General features: G+C 42.4%; 1 protein-coding gene across 8 annotated transcripts in view; it reads right to left on the reverse strand.

Annotated features, from left to right (window-relative positions):
* LOC143039904 (mitotic spindle assembly checkpoint protein MAD1-like) overlaps window positions 1-16,511 on the reverse strand; it is a 186,487-nt gene that overhangs the window by 112,871 nt on the left and 57,105 nt on the right. For 6 of the 8 annotated variants that reach the window (XM_076210251.1, XM_076210249.1, XM_076210256.1 and 3 more), the window contains one exon: window positions 711-851. The exons of the other annotated variants lie outside the window; for them this stretch is intronic. In XM_076210251.1, coding sequence (XP_076066366.1) covers window positions 711-851 — 141 coding nt within the window. The remainder of the gene's footprint in view (window positions 1-710; window positions 852-16,511) is intronic. 8 annotated transcript variants of the gene reach the window in all.

A 16,511-nucleotide genomic window follows, 5' to 3' on the forward strand; every position in this document is an offset into this window, starting at 1 on the left:
CCTCTTCCCACCTATCCTCCTTATTCCATGTAACATCTTCACACACCTTGTCACTTACTCCCTGAAACATACCCATTCCTCTTCCACTCCCACTCTTCACCACCTCCCACACTTCTTTCAGCTTCTCCTGCTCCTTTTTCTTCTGATTTAAATTGTTTACTCAGAGCACCTTTCTACCTTCTGTCCTTTTCCTCTTTCTCCACCTATCCTCTACTTTCAATTTACTTAAAAAAAAAAAGACAGTCCCCCCAACTCTCTCCTTTAGAACATGGACATCCAGAGCTCTTCCTATTTTCCTTTGGATACCACTACATAGTCAATTAATGTCTTATTAACCACCTTTCCATCCACTATTCTTTCCTATGTGTACTCATGCATGACTGTTAGCTACCATCAACTCTCTATGAGTGGAGATCAGGAAGTAAAATATTTGGGTATTTAACATAAATTTAGCATAAAATGACCACTTCACTTTGAATGGTCATAATCTTCCTCTAAAATCTATAATACTTCCACTTATTGCTTCTTATTGCCAATCTGCTTGGTAAATGGATTTGTCCACTATGAAGATCTTACATTATTCCAGTGATCTGAGATTATATCAACCAGATGTGAACCAAAAACATAGCAATCCCTATCCACTGGCCCCAAAACTAATCCAGAGGATGAAGTCATAGTGTACCTACATGTGCTCCTTGAGCACAACCAACCTTGACATGAGCCTTGGTCTTGTCCAACTCTACTTTCACAGCTTCTCCTTCCATTTGGCAAGAGGTTAACTCAACAATCTTTTTGTCTTGCTCTGACAACTTCTGTTGCATATCTTTAACATTTGAATCTGCAAGCTCAACCTGAAACCACAATAAAAAGAAAATTCTTAAAATTTTGTAATGCAGCACTAGAGGTGCAGGTTCAGCAATGTGCTGTCAAAGTTAACCCCCACTGACTGATATCTTAAAGGTGAGGATCCAGGTGGTGTGTAGCTGCAGCCGAACACTTCATCCATCCCCTATGCACTTGGACTGTTAAGGCAGGTAACAGTCACTGCTGGGAATCAGAAGGAAGTGCAGGACTCAAACCCACAACATATGAAATGATACCAGCACACTTCTGATTATGCCACCAACACATTTTTGACTAACTGAATGACAACAATAAAAGTATAATGCACAGACTAATTCTACTGATTAAAGTAGTCTTTTATTACTGCTGAAGTCACTCACAATTTTTTTGCTTTAAATCTAAATACTGTACAACACATTTACTCATATGTACTCATACAATTAGATGGGGCAGGTGAGAGGATGAAGAGAAAAGAGGAATGGGATGTAGAGTGGAGGGTTCGGTCGTTAGGTAGCGAGGAGAGGGAGAATAGAAGGGATAGGACTGAAAGAATGGTGTACAGGCATGGGAAGAGGTGACAAGAGGAGGGAAGATGGGGCAAAACGTATTGGGAGAGAAGAAAAGAGCTGGAATGGTGAGCTATGGAAGGAGAAAAGGAAGCATATGAATATTTACAATTTTGTTAGCAATAACCAGCACTTATATCTTAGGGGGCAATATCATACTAAAGATGTAGTCATCAAGGTAGTACAGGAGAGGTTTAAGGAGGTTGCAGATGAAGACATAGAAAAAATTAAAGCAATCCCCATTCATTTTTGAGTGGAGACTAGTATCCAATCTAAAAATAATGCTGAGTGAATTGTTCTGTACGGATATCACTAAAACCCCTAAAATAATGACTACATAAAACATGCAGCCAATACCCTGTACATACATATACCAAGGCTTTTTCCCCCTTACAAGGGAGGTAGCCAAAAAGGAAAAGGCATAAAATCATTCCCACCCATTCCATCCCTGAATACACTCCACACCCCTCCACACTCCCTCTTATCTTAGCACCTCCTGGATGATGGGCCATCCCTGTACCTTGTCCACTGCCCTGGGTCAGAAGCAGTGTCGCAAGACACAGCACATCCACAGCAAGGCAGCTTCCTTCAATCGGCGACCCCCCCTCTCCGTCCCCCCATGCATAAAAGGAGAAGACGGGGAGAAATCCCTTCTGGCTGCGTCAAATTTTGCTCACACATACTACCTCACCCCCCATCCCCCCACCCATTCCACCTCATGCATCACAACATCATCCATATACAACCATTCTCTAATGCACTTGATCACAAAACAAACACCAGTAAATTGTACAAAACACTCAACAGCATTACACTATCCAACACTAATACTACACGCTCTCACGCAGCAATAATCACAACAACAGATAATCTACCCTCAAACAGACAACAAGAAAACGCACTCATACGTCATTTTACACAGACAAGCCATCTCACTTCTCACCCTGACGACCGACGCACCATTCGACGTAAGAAAGACTTCCCCATAGACTCAGACTATACACCCTTCATAGACAGTCAGACAAAACTCATAATATATAATCTCAAGCACTCATCTGCCTGTGGCCCTGATAACATAAGCAACATCCACCTAAAACACATTGGACCACAAGGTATACACGCACTCACAAACATTGCAACCTACAGCTATTCACACAACACTATACCTGACATCTGGAAGCATGGTAAAATAATCACCATTACAAAACCGAACAAAGACCCAACAATCCCAACATCGCACCGCCCAATCACACTTCTCTGCACCCCCTCTAAAGTCATTGAACGCCTAATACTTAAACTTGTCACACCATATATTCCCCTTGCTGACTCACAACACAGTTTTAGGCCACTACACTCCACAAACACTCTTCTGATAAACCTCACACAAAGAATTTTAGATGGCATCAATTCAGATAGGCCCCACCACACAACACTTCTTATAACATTAGACATTAGTAAAGCATTTGATGCTATCCCCCGCCACAACCTAACAAATAAAATATATAACACAGACATGCACAATAACACCAAAAGATGGCTGGCCAAATCTGGCAGGTAGGAATGCTTACGTGTCATATAATGGCCAATCATCACACATCAGAAACATTAAGAATGGAGTACCACAGGGCTCAGTTCTATCCCCCACACTATTTAATCTATACAGGCATGACTTACCCACACCAGACACCTCAGAAATACAAATCTCTTCCTACACAGACGACATAACAATCACATGCACACATCGTAACACAGACAAAGCTGCAGAAATAATCCAGCCATACCTTGATACACTCAACACATGGTTCATCACAAACAGACTCAAAATAGCTCCAACCAAATCTACAGCAACACTTCTCACCAACTGGACAATAGAACACAAATACATACTTCATCTCTACATCAACAACACTCTAATACCACACACAAACACACCGAAAATTCTTGGTGTAACATACGATACATCCATGTCTTTCAAACAACGCATCACAAATATAAAAAAAAAAAAAAAATGCACACCTAGACTTAATGCACCTAAGTCAATCACTAGAATGACATTTGGACAAAACAAAGAAACTAATATAACAATATACAAACAATGCATACGCTCAGTGTTGAATTATGCGAGTCCTGCATGGCCTCCTAATCTCTGTGAGACACACCACAACACCCTTCAAATCATACAAAACAAAGCCCTAAAAACAATTACAGGCTGCACAAATACAACACCTACAGACCATTTACACCATGAAACAAAAGTCCTCAAAGTCAAGGACCACCTCGACATGAGAGGCACACAAACACTTGCCGCAGCCACCACAAACACATCACACCGGCTACACTACATAGCAGAACACCCACACACACCAAGAAACATTAAAACAACACCCAAAGACCTTTATTATGCACAAATACTCTCTTCTCTTCCTCCACAACCACCAAATACCAGCCTCCGGAAACATATTCATAATCATATCACTCACTGCTCCATTAACACACTGAAAGACAACACACTGCTGCATGCCAGACCACCTGATATCCACCCTTCTGAATCCTCTCTCCCACGAAAGGACAGAGTCCACTTGGCCAGACTACTGTGTGGCCACCACCCAGCACTTCTAAGCTACCAGAAGAGGCTGGATGACCGCATTGTGAACAGCTGCCCAGGATGTGACACTTCACCCCATACCATACAACACATAATGGAAGACTGCATTATACACAATCATGCACGCAAACAACACAACATACACTCTATAAAGGATTTGTGGGAAAACCCAGTTTCGGCAGTAGCATTCCTTGGGGAGACGGGACTGCTCGGACAGACAGTCTAGGGAACGACGACAACAACAACAACCATTCTCCATTCACCCTTCTTCTGTCCTCTCCCGTCCTTCCTCAACAGACATTCCCCTCTTCCCCAAAGCCCCCTTCACCCCATCCATCCATCTCATCCTAGGACGTCCCCTCATGTTCACTCCCTCCACATCTGCCTTCCATACCTCTTTTACTAGTCTTTCTTCACTCATTCTTTCCATGTGTCCAAACCATCCTAATACTCTTTCATCAACCCTACCTCCCAACTCCCTTTCCAACCCCGGTCTCCTCCTCACCTCCTCATTTCTCACTCTATCTAGCCTAGTAACCCCCATCATACTTCTCAGACACCTCATCTCAAACACATTCAAACTCCTTCTCTCTTCCTCTCTTATGTTCCATGTTTCTGCCCCATACAGTGCTCTTGGCACAATCACTCCTTCATACAGTCTCCTCTTAGCATCCATTCCCAAATGTCTATTCCTCATTACACTCTTCAATCCACCAAGGCATTTACTCGCTTCTCTCAATCTACATTCTACCTCCACCTTCACTCCATCTTTTCCTGCCACATTTGCACCCAAGTATCTAAAACTATCCACTTCCTCCAGTCGCTCTCCCTTAATGCTCACTTCCAGTCTACTGCCACTTTCACCCCTTGTACATCTCATCACCTTACTTTTACCCACATTTATCTTTAGCTTTCTTCTTTCACATACTCTCCCAAACTCTGTCACCAACTTTCGCAATCCCTCCTCCGATCCTGCCACAAGCGCAGTGTCGTCAGCAAACAACAGCTGGCTCACCTCCCACTTTTCTCCATTTTCTTTAACCATCTCCAATCCCTGACCCACTTCCCCATCCATGTATAAGTTGAACAGCCAGGGCGACATAACGCATCCTTGATGAAGTCCCACCTTTACCTCGAACCACTCACTCTCTCCATTTCTAATCCTGACACAAGCTCTACTACTCTCATAAAAACTCTTGACAGCTCCTAGAAGCTTTCCTCCTATCCCATATATCTGCATAACCTCCCACTGTGACTTTCTGTCTACCCTATCATAAGCCATTTCCAGATCCTTAAAAGCCCAAAAAACATCCTTACCCTTTCCTCTAGCTTTCTCACATATTTGTCTTAGCACAAAGATCTGATCTACACAACCTCTACCCGTCCTAAATCCACACTGTTCCTCACCAACTACTCCCTCTGTTCCTCTCCTAATCCTCTCAATCAAGATCCTCCCATAAGCCTTCCCAACTACACTTAACAAGTTAATCCCTCTGAAACTACTACATTCACACTTGTCCCCTTTTCCCTTGTAAAGTGGAACTATACAGGCACTCCTCCAGTCCTCCGGCACTCTACCCTCTCTCCAGCAAACATTAAATACCCTGTATGGGAAAGGAAAATATCAAGGACAGGAGGAGGAGCAGAAGAAAGGAAAAAGTGGACATTGCAGGATAAAATGGGCAGAGATGGGAGGAGAGGCAAAGAAAGGGAAGAAAATTGGAGAAATAGGAGGGTGAGGATGGAGATGAGGAGAGAAAGGGAAGAGCATTACTAGTGTTATGATGATTATTTCTTGTTTAACTTTTTTCTTTATATTATCATAGAAAAGCTAATTTGAGGTTGGGTAGGTCTATGTCTGAAAATTCTGAAAAGATATAAAGATATTTTGTGTCAGCTAGAAATGAGAGAGTAAAGAGAGTAGATGAACTTGTTTTTGGAAGAGAAAGATGTGGGAGGACTGTGTACTTCAAGTTTTTGAATGCACAGGGGGCAAGAGAGACTAACTGTGGGGGAAGATGCTAGGAGAATGATAAGATTTAACATAAGAGGAAATTCAAGTATTATCATTAACCCCTTCCAAACGGTGCCGCATACGTAGGCGGCATGAGGAGCAAGTGGATATGCGAGGCTGCCATATCGGCGTCTTGATTATATTTATTGTAGTTGCCCATGCGTAATGACATACTCTCTAAACTGTCTTCATCACATTTTCTATGGTTATCAAAATTCACGGGTGAAAGAGAGAACGATCGATATAAGCGGTGACTATATTTTATGATGCGAGTATTATTACGACACATCGTACATCTGGCAGCTAATGCTGCCCGCGAGATTTTGGCCCGTACTGAAGAGGTTAACCACTTTGGTACAATGACACCTATGCAGGCGTCATGAGGCACAAGCAAGTAAATGAGGATGCCAGCATTGGTGTTTTGCTTATATATATATATATATATTGTATACTTAAGGCGCAGGTTGTCCTTGATACACACTGAGTTAAACACCACAGCATTGTCACAATTATTTATCTTTTATCCTAATATTTTCTATTCTCCTCCCCAAAGTCAGAACTATAGTGAGGAGAATTGAATATATTAGGAAGATAAATAACTGGTATATATATATATATATATATATATATATATATATATATATATATATATATATATATATATATATATATATTTGTAGTTCAACATGTGCTACCCCCAGATTCTGTGAACTGGTTTGATCACATTTTCTATGTTTATTATTACTCATAGTAAAAGAGAATGAGTAATACAACAGTACCTTTATATTTTATAATGCGAGTAGTATGACACATCATACATTTGGCAGCTGATGCTGTGAGAAAGAATTTTACTTATACTAAAATGGTTATAATAATACATACATATACCAAGGCTTTTTCCCCCTTACAAGGGAGGTAGCCAAAAAGGAAAAGGCATAAAATCACTCCCACCCATTCCATCCCTGGAAACACTCCACACCCCTCCACACTCCCTCTTATCTTAGCACCTCCTGGATGACGGGTCATCCCTGCACCTTGTCCACTGCCCTGGGTCACAAGCAGTGTTGCAAGACACAGCACATCCACAGCAAGGCCGCTTCATTAAATCGGCGACCCCCCCCTCTCCGTCCCCCCATGCATAAAAGGAGAAGACGGAGAGAAATCCCTTTGGGCTGCGTCAAATTTTTTCACACATACTACCTCATCCCCCATCCCCGCTCATTCCACCTCATGCATCACATCATCATCCATATACAACCATTCTCCATTCACCCCTGTCTTCTGTCCTCTCCCATCCTTCCTCAACAGACATTCCCCTCCTCCCCAAAGCCCCCTTCACCCCATCTTTCCACCTCATCCTAGGATGTCCCCTCATGTTCACTCCCTCCACATCTGCCTTCCATACCTCTTTTACTAGTCTTTCTTCACTCATTCTTTCCATGTGTCCAAACCATCCTAATAGTCTTTCATCAACCCTATCTCCCAACTCCCTTTCCACCCCCGTTCTCCTCCTCACCTCTTCATTTCTCACTCTATCAAGCCTAGTAACTCCCATCATACTTCTCAGACACCTCATCTCAAACACATTCAAACTCCTTCTCTCTTCCTCTCTTATGTTCCATGTTTCTGCCCCATACAGTGCTCTTGGCACAATCACTCCTTCATACAGTCTCCTCTTAGCATCCATTCCCAAATGTCTATTCCTCATTACACTCTTCAATCCACCAAGGCATTTACTTACTTCTCTCAATCTACATTCTACCTCCACCTTCACTCCATCTTTTCCTGCCACATTTGCACCCAAGTATCTAAAACTATTCACTTCCTCCAGTCACTCTCCCTTAATGCTCACTTCCAGTCTACTGCCACTTTCACCCCTTGTACATCTCATCACCTTACTTTTACCCACATTTATCTTTAGCTTTCTTCTATCACATACTCTCCCAAACTCTGTCACCAACTTCCTCAGTCCCTCCTCCGATCCTGCCACAAGCGCAGTGTCGTCAGCAAACAACAGCTGGCTCACCTCCCACTTTTCTCCATTTTCTTTAACCATCTCCAATCCCTGACCCACTACCCTTGCATTTACCTCTCGCACTACCCAATCCATGTATAAGTTGAACAGCCAGGGCGACATAACGCATCCTTGATGAAGTCCCACCTTTACCTCGAACCACTCACTCTCTCCATTTCTAATCCTGACACAAGCTCTACTAGTCTCATAAAAACTCTTGACAGTTCCTAGAAGCTTTCCTCCTATCCCATATATCTGCAATACCTCCCACAGTGCCTTTCTGTCTACCCTATCATAAGCCTTTTCCAGATCCATAAAAGCCCAAAAAACATCCTTCCCCTTTCCTCTAGCTTTCTCACATATTTGTCTTACCACAAAGATCTGATCTACACAACCCCTACCTGTCCTAAATCCACACTGTTCCTCACCAATTCCCTCTCTTCCTCTCCTAATCCTTTCAATCAAGATCCCTCCATAAGCCTTCCCAACTACACTTAACAAGCTCTGAAACTGCTACATTCACACTTGTCCCCTTTTCCCTTGTAAAGTGGAACTATACAGGCACTCCTCCAGTCCTCCTGCACTCTACCCTCTCTCCAGAAAACATTAAATAACCTCACCACCCAGTCCACCATCACTGTACCTCCTTTTTTTTAGACATTCTGCATGGCATCCATCCAGACCAGGTGCATTACCTGCTTTCATCATCTTAACAACTGCCTTCACTTCATTCTTCCCTATTTCTCCTCCATTTTCCTCACTCATCACTCTCATTTTCTTAGGATTTCCCACTGCAACTATCTTTCCCTCCCTATCCTCCTTCACATTTAGCAACTCCCTAAAATATTCTGCTCATCTTCCCCTTACTGCCTTCTCTTCCATTATCATCTCTCCATCTCCACCTTTTACCTTTTCTTCTCTACTTGATTCGCCTCCTCTTCCTCTTTTAACTTCTTTCCAAAACATCTTTTTATTACTTTCAAAATTTTCTGTTATACTCTTACCCCACTTCACATCTGCTCTCCTCTTTGCCTCCTTTACCTTTTGCTTTACTTCTCTTTTCTTTTCTTTGTACCTCTCATATGACTCCCTCATCCTATTTTATAACCAATCTGTGAAAGCTCGCTTCTTCTCTTCTACAACCTTCTTTGTTTCCTCATCCCACCATTCACTACCCTTCCTTCTATTTCCTCCTGTCCTTCTTGTTCCACAGACCATCCTTGCACACTTTGTGACTCCCTCCTTGAACCATCCCCATTCCTCCTCCACACCTAGCTCTACTCTATCCTTCACTCCCTCACACTCCTCCTTCAGCTTCTTCTTGTACTCCTCCTTTTCCTCTTCATTTAAAGAGTTCGCTCTAAGCACCTCCCTACCTTTTGTCACTTTCCTCTTTCTCCATCTATCCTCCACTCTCAACTTCCCTTCCACCAAAAAATGATCTGATATTCCCCCACCCTCTCCCCTTAGCACATGTACATCCTTAACCTCTTCACTCCGGGGCACATCGCACGTCTGACAGCATTAGCTGCCCGACGTGCGATGTTGCGTCATAATAATCGCATTATAAAAAATGAAGTCAGTGCTCAATCGTTCGTTCTCTTTCACCCGTGAATTTTGATAACCATAGAAAATATGATGAAGCCAGTTTAGAGAGAATGGAGGTTACATAGGTACGACTACAATAAATATAATCAAGATGTCGACGTCGGCATCATCGCGTACCCACTTGCTCCTCATGCTGCCTACGTAGGTGTCACCGTATGGAAGTGGTTAACTCTTCCTATCATAATCCTATTCACCACTACATAATCCATCAACGCTTTATCTACCACCCTTCCATCCACCACCCTCTCCCATGTGTACTTATGCTTGACTTTCTTCCTGAACACTGTATTTGCTATCATCAACTCTCTTTCTAGACACATTTCCACCATCAACTTTCCACTACGATTCTTTCCTGGAACTCCACATTTCCCAACCACTCCATCAATTGGACCATTTCTTACCCTAGTATTAAGGTCTCCCAGTACTATTACATTGACATTTCTCCCTAAATCCTTTATGCACTCATTTCAATCTATCCAAAAGGCCTCCCTTTCTTCTACACTCTTCTCACTGCCAGGCCCATATGACCCACATCTCCTTTCCCAATTTCACTTTCATCCACATTATTCTTGAGGAAACCTCCTTCCACTCCACTACACGTTTACCTATCTCTTCACTTACTAGAATAGCCACCCCTTCCCTCCCTCGCCCTCTCTTCACTCCTGATAACCTCCCAAACTTACACTCACCCTTCCCTTTCAACTTAGTTTCACTCAAAGCCAACACATCCATCTTTCTTCTCACAAACATACTACCTATCTCTTCCCTTTTACTCTCATCTGTACCACATTCACGCACATTAAAAGACCCAAACCTTAGGGTGCTGGTCCGAAAACTCCCAGACCCCCTTATGCCTTTACTTTTTCGTTTAGGAATGTCCCCTGTGGGGCTACAAGGAGAAGGATGCCTAGTCCCAATCCCCGTCCCTTCCTTCTCGCCTCTTATGATCCAAGTGGAAATACTTGGTGGTAGTATTCTTTTCCCCCACCACTGAAAATGAATACTCAGAGAAATGGTACAGGACAGCAGCAAGGGGTTGGGGGACAGCATAACAGAGGGACAGTTGTAGTTATAATAATAATACATACATATACCAAAGGCTTCTTTCCCACTCATAAGGGAGATAGCCATAAAACAAAGGCATAAATACCACTTCTACCCATTCCAACTCTATTACACTCCACTCCCCTCCACCCTCTTCCCTCCCTTTTATCTTAGCACCTCCTGGATGACGGGTCATCCCTGCATCTTGTCCACTGCCCTGGGTCAGAAGCAGTGTTGCAAGACACAGCACATCCACAGCAAGGCCGCTTCATTAAATCGGTGATCCCCCTCTCCATCCCCCCATGCAGAAAAGAAGACGGGCTGGGTCATATTTTCTCACACATACTCCCTCACCCCCCATCCATTCCACCTCATATATCAATCAAATATCAATCAAATACAACAATTCTCCATTCACCCTTGTCTTCTGTCCTCTCCTGTCCTTCCTCAACAGACATTACCCTCTTCCCCAATGCCCCTTTCACCCCATCCTTCCATCACATCCTCGGTCGCCCCCTCATGTTAACTCCTTCCACATCTGCCTTCCACACCTCTTTCACTAGTTTTTCTTCACTCATTCTTTCCATGTGTCCAAACAATCCCAATACTTTTTCATTTATCCAATCTCCCAACTCTCTTTCCATCCCTATTCTACTCCTCACTTCCTCATTTCTCACTCTATCTAGCTAGTAACCCCCATCATACTTCTCAGACACCTCATCTCAAACACATTAAAATTCCTTCTCTCTTCCTCTTTTATGTTCCTTTTTTCTGCCCTATACAGTGCTATTGGTATAATCACTCCTTCATACAATCTCCTCTTAACATCCATTTCCAAATATCTATTTTTCATTACACTTTTTAATCCACCAAGACATTTACTCACTTCTCACAATCTACATTCTACCTCCACTTCCACTCCTCCCTTTCCTGCCACAAATTTACACAAGTACCTAAAACTATCCACTTCCTCCAGTCTCTCTCCCTTAATACTCACTCCCAGTCTGCTGCTACTTTCACCACTTGTACATCTCATCACCTTACTTTTCGCCACATTTTCAACTTCCTTCTTTCACACACTTCCCAAGCTCTGTCACTAACTTCCTCAATCCCTCCTCTGATCCTGCTACAAGCACAGTGTTTTCCGCAAACAACAACAGGATTATCTCCCACTTTTCTCCATTTTCTTTAATCATCTCCAATCCCTGACCCACTACTCTTGTATTTACCTCTTGCACCACCCCATCCATGTACAAGTTGAACAGCCAGGGTGACACAATACATACTTGACGAAGTCCCACCTTTACCACAAACCACTCACTCTCTCCATTTCTAATCCTGACACACGCTCTACTACTCTCATAAAAACTCATTACAGCTCCTATCCCATATATCTGCAATACCTCCCACAGTGCCTTCCTGTCTACCCTGTTGTAAGCCTTTTCCAAATCCAATAAAGCCCAAAACACCTCCTTACCTTTTCCTATAGCTTTCTCACATATCTGTGTTACCACAAAAATCTGATCTCCGCAACTTCTTCCTGTCCTAAACCAACAGTGTTCCTCACCAATTACTCCCTCTGTTCCTCTCCTAATCCTCTCAATCAAGACCCTCACATAAGCCTTCCCAACTACACTCAACATGCTACTCCCTCTGAATCTACTACACTCCCTCTTGTCCCCTATTCCCTTGTAAAGTGAAACTATGCAGGCACTCCAGTCTTCCAGGACTCTACCCTCTCTTAAGGGGGTACGCGACACCTGGAGGTCATTTTCTAAAATATTTAGAGTAAAGAGCTGAAACTTCTCAGGTAAATAGGTATCCATATTGCCTACATTTTAGGTGAAGCAGAATGATGTATGTACACATGTACGTATACCAGTAGCGACATTTAAAAGTGCACAGCACCATAATACGTGGACCAATTTGTTTTATATTTTGTCTATGATTAGTCAGTAGGCACACCTAAGGCCGGTCATTGAGTAATTGAACAATTTCTATTATACTTTTGCATACAGGCATTTCAATTTTAATGTCTGGCAAAAATCGTGAAAAATACAATTTTTTTGCTCGTTTCCATTATTACTCCGAACTCTTTCATCCTATTCAAAATATTCGAACGATCGGCCCTAGCAGTTACTAAAAGTAATATTCCCTGTAAGTTTGACTGATTTTTTCATGGCTTAATTCCTATTATATAATAAGTACAGTAAAAATTATCAACATATTTTAATTATAAGTACTTTAAATACTGAAAAACTAAAGTATAAGTATGTCACAGTAGTGACGACGCACAGACGACAACATCATATAATTTGCTTTTTTGCACCTTTGGCGGTTTCTTCATATGAAACCTCTCTGCTGGGGGTCTTCAGGGTATCTAAATCATTGGAAAGAGGTTTATTTTCCAGTAGTGGGCGCCTTCTCTTTCCTCATCAGATTCCCCTCGCCAATCTATGTTGGTAGGGCACCCCCTCCAGCATCATATGATGTCCCTTCTTCATTCTTCTTCCTGTATAGCCTTGATCTTTTTCCTCTTGCTTTCTTCTTTGGATTTAATCTTCCTCTTTGAATTGTTTAGTCTAATGTTGTCCTTTACCTCTGTCACCGTCACAGAGGTGCAGGTGAGGGCGGTGGTGGAGTGAGAGGTGGTGAGATCTTTAGTCGTCTTTGACTGCTTGCCATCTTTAACTGCTGTTTTTTGTCATTGTGATGTTCTTTTGTTCTTTTTGCTACCCATGATGACTGTACTAAAGAGTAATATGTACTAGCTAAAGTAATAGATTGCAATGAGAGCTCATGAGACATGCGTACTTCCCTTTTCAGAGCTAGCCGGTAACTAACGCTTAGTTTCGCACAAAGTTGGCGAAATATTCTCCCTCCACCTTCCTCCCTTCCCCTCCACAATCGTATTGGCCGTTGATACACTGGGCGAGTGTAAATTCAATCAAATTTCAACGTTATTCGCTGCGCCTGAAGGTCCTAAGTGGCACGCCTCCTTTTAGTGTGGGTTGCGCCTTTAAATCTGTCCTTTTAAACATCACCCAGGACCTTTAAATTGCGCGCGGCTGGAAAATTATTTGTCGGGATTTATTTCAAGTGGTATACGAACATTTTGAACACAGTTTTGAAAAATGCCATATCTTGACCAAATTCACCCCCCCCAGGTGTCACGTACCCCCTTAAGGGGGTACGCGACACCTGGAGGTCATTTTCTAAAATATTTAGAGTAAAGAGCTGAAACTTCTCAGGTAAATAGGTATCCATATTGCTTACATTTTAGGTGAAGCAGAATGATGTATGTACACATGTACATATGTACACATGTACGTATACCAGTAGCGACATTTAAAAGTGCACAGCACCATAATACGTGGACCAATTTGTTTTATATTTTGGCTATGATTAGTCAGTAGGCACACCTAGGGCCGGTCATTAAGTAATTGAACAATTTCCTTTATACTTTTGCATACAGGCATTTCAATTTTAATGGCTGGCAAAAATCGTGAAAAATACAATTTTTTTGCTCGTTTCCATTATTACTCCGAACTCTTTCATCCTATTCAAAATATTCGAACGATCGGCCCTAGCAGTTACTAAAAGTAATATTCCCTGTAAGTTTCATCTAAATCTAATGTATATTAGATTTTTTATGATTAAAAAAAAGTAGAAAAATATCGAACGGAGATATGGCAACTTGAAATATGAATATATCTGTAACTTGCTTATAGTTTCACCAATTTGACTGATTTTTTCATGGCTTAATTCTTATTATATAATAAGTACAGTAAAAATTATTAACATATTTTAATTATAAGTACTTTAAATACTGAAAAACTAAAGTATAAGTATGTCACAGTAGTGACGACGCACAGACGACAACATCATATAATTTGCTTTTTTGCACCTTTGGCGGTTTCTTCATATGAAACCTCTCTGCTGGGGGTCTTCAGGGTATCTAAATCATTGGAAAGAGGTTTATTTTCCAGTAGTGGGCACCTTCTCTTTCCTCAACAGATTCCCCTTGCCAATCTATGTTGGTAGGGCACCCCCTCCAGCATCATATGATGTCACTTCTTCTTTCTTCTTCCTGTATAGCCTTGATCTTTTTCCTCTTGCTTTCTTCTTTGGATTTAATCTTCCTCTTTGAATTGTTTAGTCTAATGTTGTCCTTTACCTCTGTCACCGTCACAGAGGTGCAGGTGAGGGCGGTGGTGGAGTGAGAGGTGGTGAGATCTTTAGTCGTCTTTGACTGCTTGCCATCTTTAACTGCTGTTTTTTGTCATTGTGATGTTCTTTTGTTCTTTTTGCTACCCATGATGACTGTACTAAAGAGTAATATGTACTAGCTAAAGTAATAGATTGCAATGAGAGCTCATGAGACATGCGTACTTCCCTTTTCAGGGTTAGCCGGTAACTAACGCTTAGTTTCGCACAAAGTTGGCGAAATATTCTCCCTCCACCTTCCTCCCTTCCCCTCCACAATCGTATTGGCCGTTGATACACTGGGCGAGTGTAAATTCAATCAAATTTCAACGTTATTCGCTGCGCCTGAAGGTCCTAAGTGGCACGCCTCCTTCTAGTGTGGGTTGCGCCTTTAAATCTGTCCCTTTAATCCTCACCCAGGACCTTTAAATTGCGCTCGGCTGGAAAATTATTTGTCGGGATTTATTTCTAAGTGGTATACGAACATTTTGAACACAGTTTTGAAAAATGCCATATCTTGACCAAATTCACCCCCCCAGGTGTCGCGTACCCCCTTAAGCAAACATTAAATAACCTCACCAGTCAGTCCACCATCACTGTACCTCCTTTCTTCAGACATTCTGTATGGCATCCATCCAGACCAGGTGCCTTACCTGCTCTCATCATCTTAACCCCTTCCATACGGTGCCGCACACGTAGGCGTCATGAGGAGCAAGTGGATTCGCGACGCTGCCATATCGGCGTCTTGATTATATTTATTGTAGTCGCCCCTGTGTTTTTACATTCTCCCAAATGCGCCCTGAATCCCATTCTCTGTGGTTTTCAAAATTCGCGGGTGAAAGAGAGAACGATCGATATAAGCGGTGACTATATCTTATGATGCGATTATTATTACGACACGTCATACGGCTGGCATTGGCTGCTGCCCGTGAGATTTAAGTCCCGTACTGAAGTGGTTAACAACTGTCTTCACTTCATCCTTCCTTATTTCTCCCCATTTTCCTCACTCATCACTATCACTTCCTTAGCACTTCCCACTACAACTACCTTTCGCTTCTCTGTTTAAAAAGTGTAATGAGGAATAGAAATTTGGAAATGGATGCTAAGAGGAGACTGTATGAAGGAGTGATTGTGCCAACAGCACTGTATGGAGCAGAAACATGGAACATAAGAGAGGAAGAGAGAAGGAACTTGAATGTGTTTGAGATGAGGTGTCTGAGAAGTATGATGGGGGTTACTAGGCTTGATAGAGTGAGAAATGAGGAGGTGAGGAGGAGAACAGGGGTGGAAAGGGAGCTGGGAGATAGGGTCGATGAAAGAGTATTAGGATGGTTTGGACACATGGAAAGAATGAGTGAAGAAAGACTAGTAAAGGAGGTATGGAAGGCAGATGTGGAGGGAGTGAACATGAGGGGACATCCTAGGATGAGATGGATGGATGGGGTGAAGGGGGCTTTGGGGAAGAGAAGAATGTCTGTTGAGGAAGGACGGGAGAGGACAGAAGATGGGTGAATGGAGAATGGTTGTATATGGAAAATGTTGTGATGCATGAGGTGGAATGGACGGGGGAATGGGGGTGAGGTAGTGTGTGTGAGCAAAAATTTTGACGCA

The sequence above is a fragment of the Oratosquilla oratoria genome, chromosome 27 (assembly GCF_046742065.1).
Source record: "Oratosquilla oratoria isolate Oo_2021 chromosome 27, ASM4674206v1, whole genome shotgun sequence".
Taxonomy (NCBI): domain Eukaryota; kingdom Metazoa; phylum Arthropoda; class Malacostraca; order Stomatopoda; family Squillidae; genus Oratosquilla; species Oratosquilla oratoria.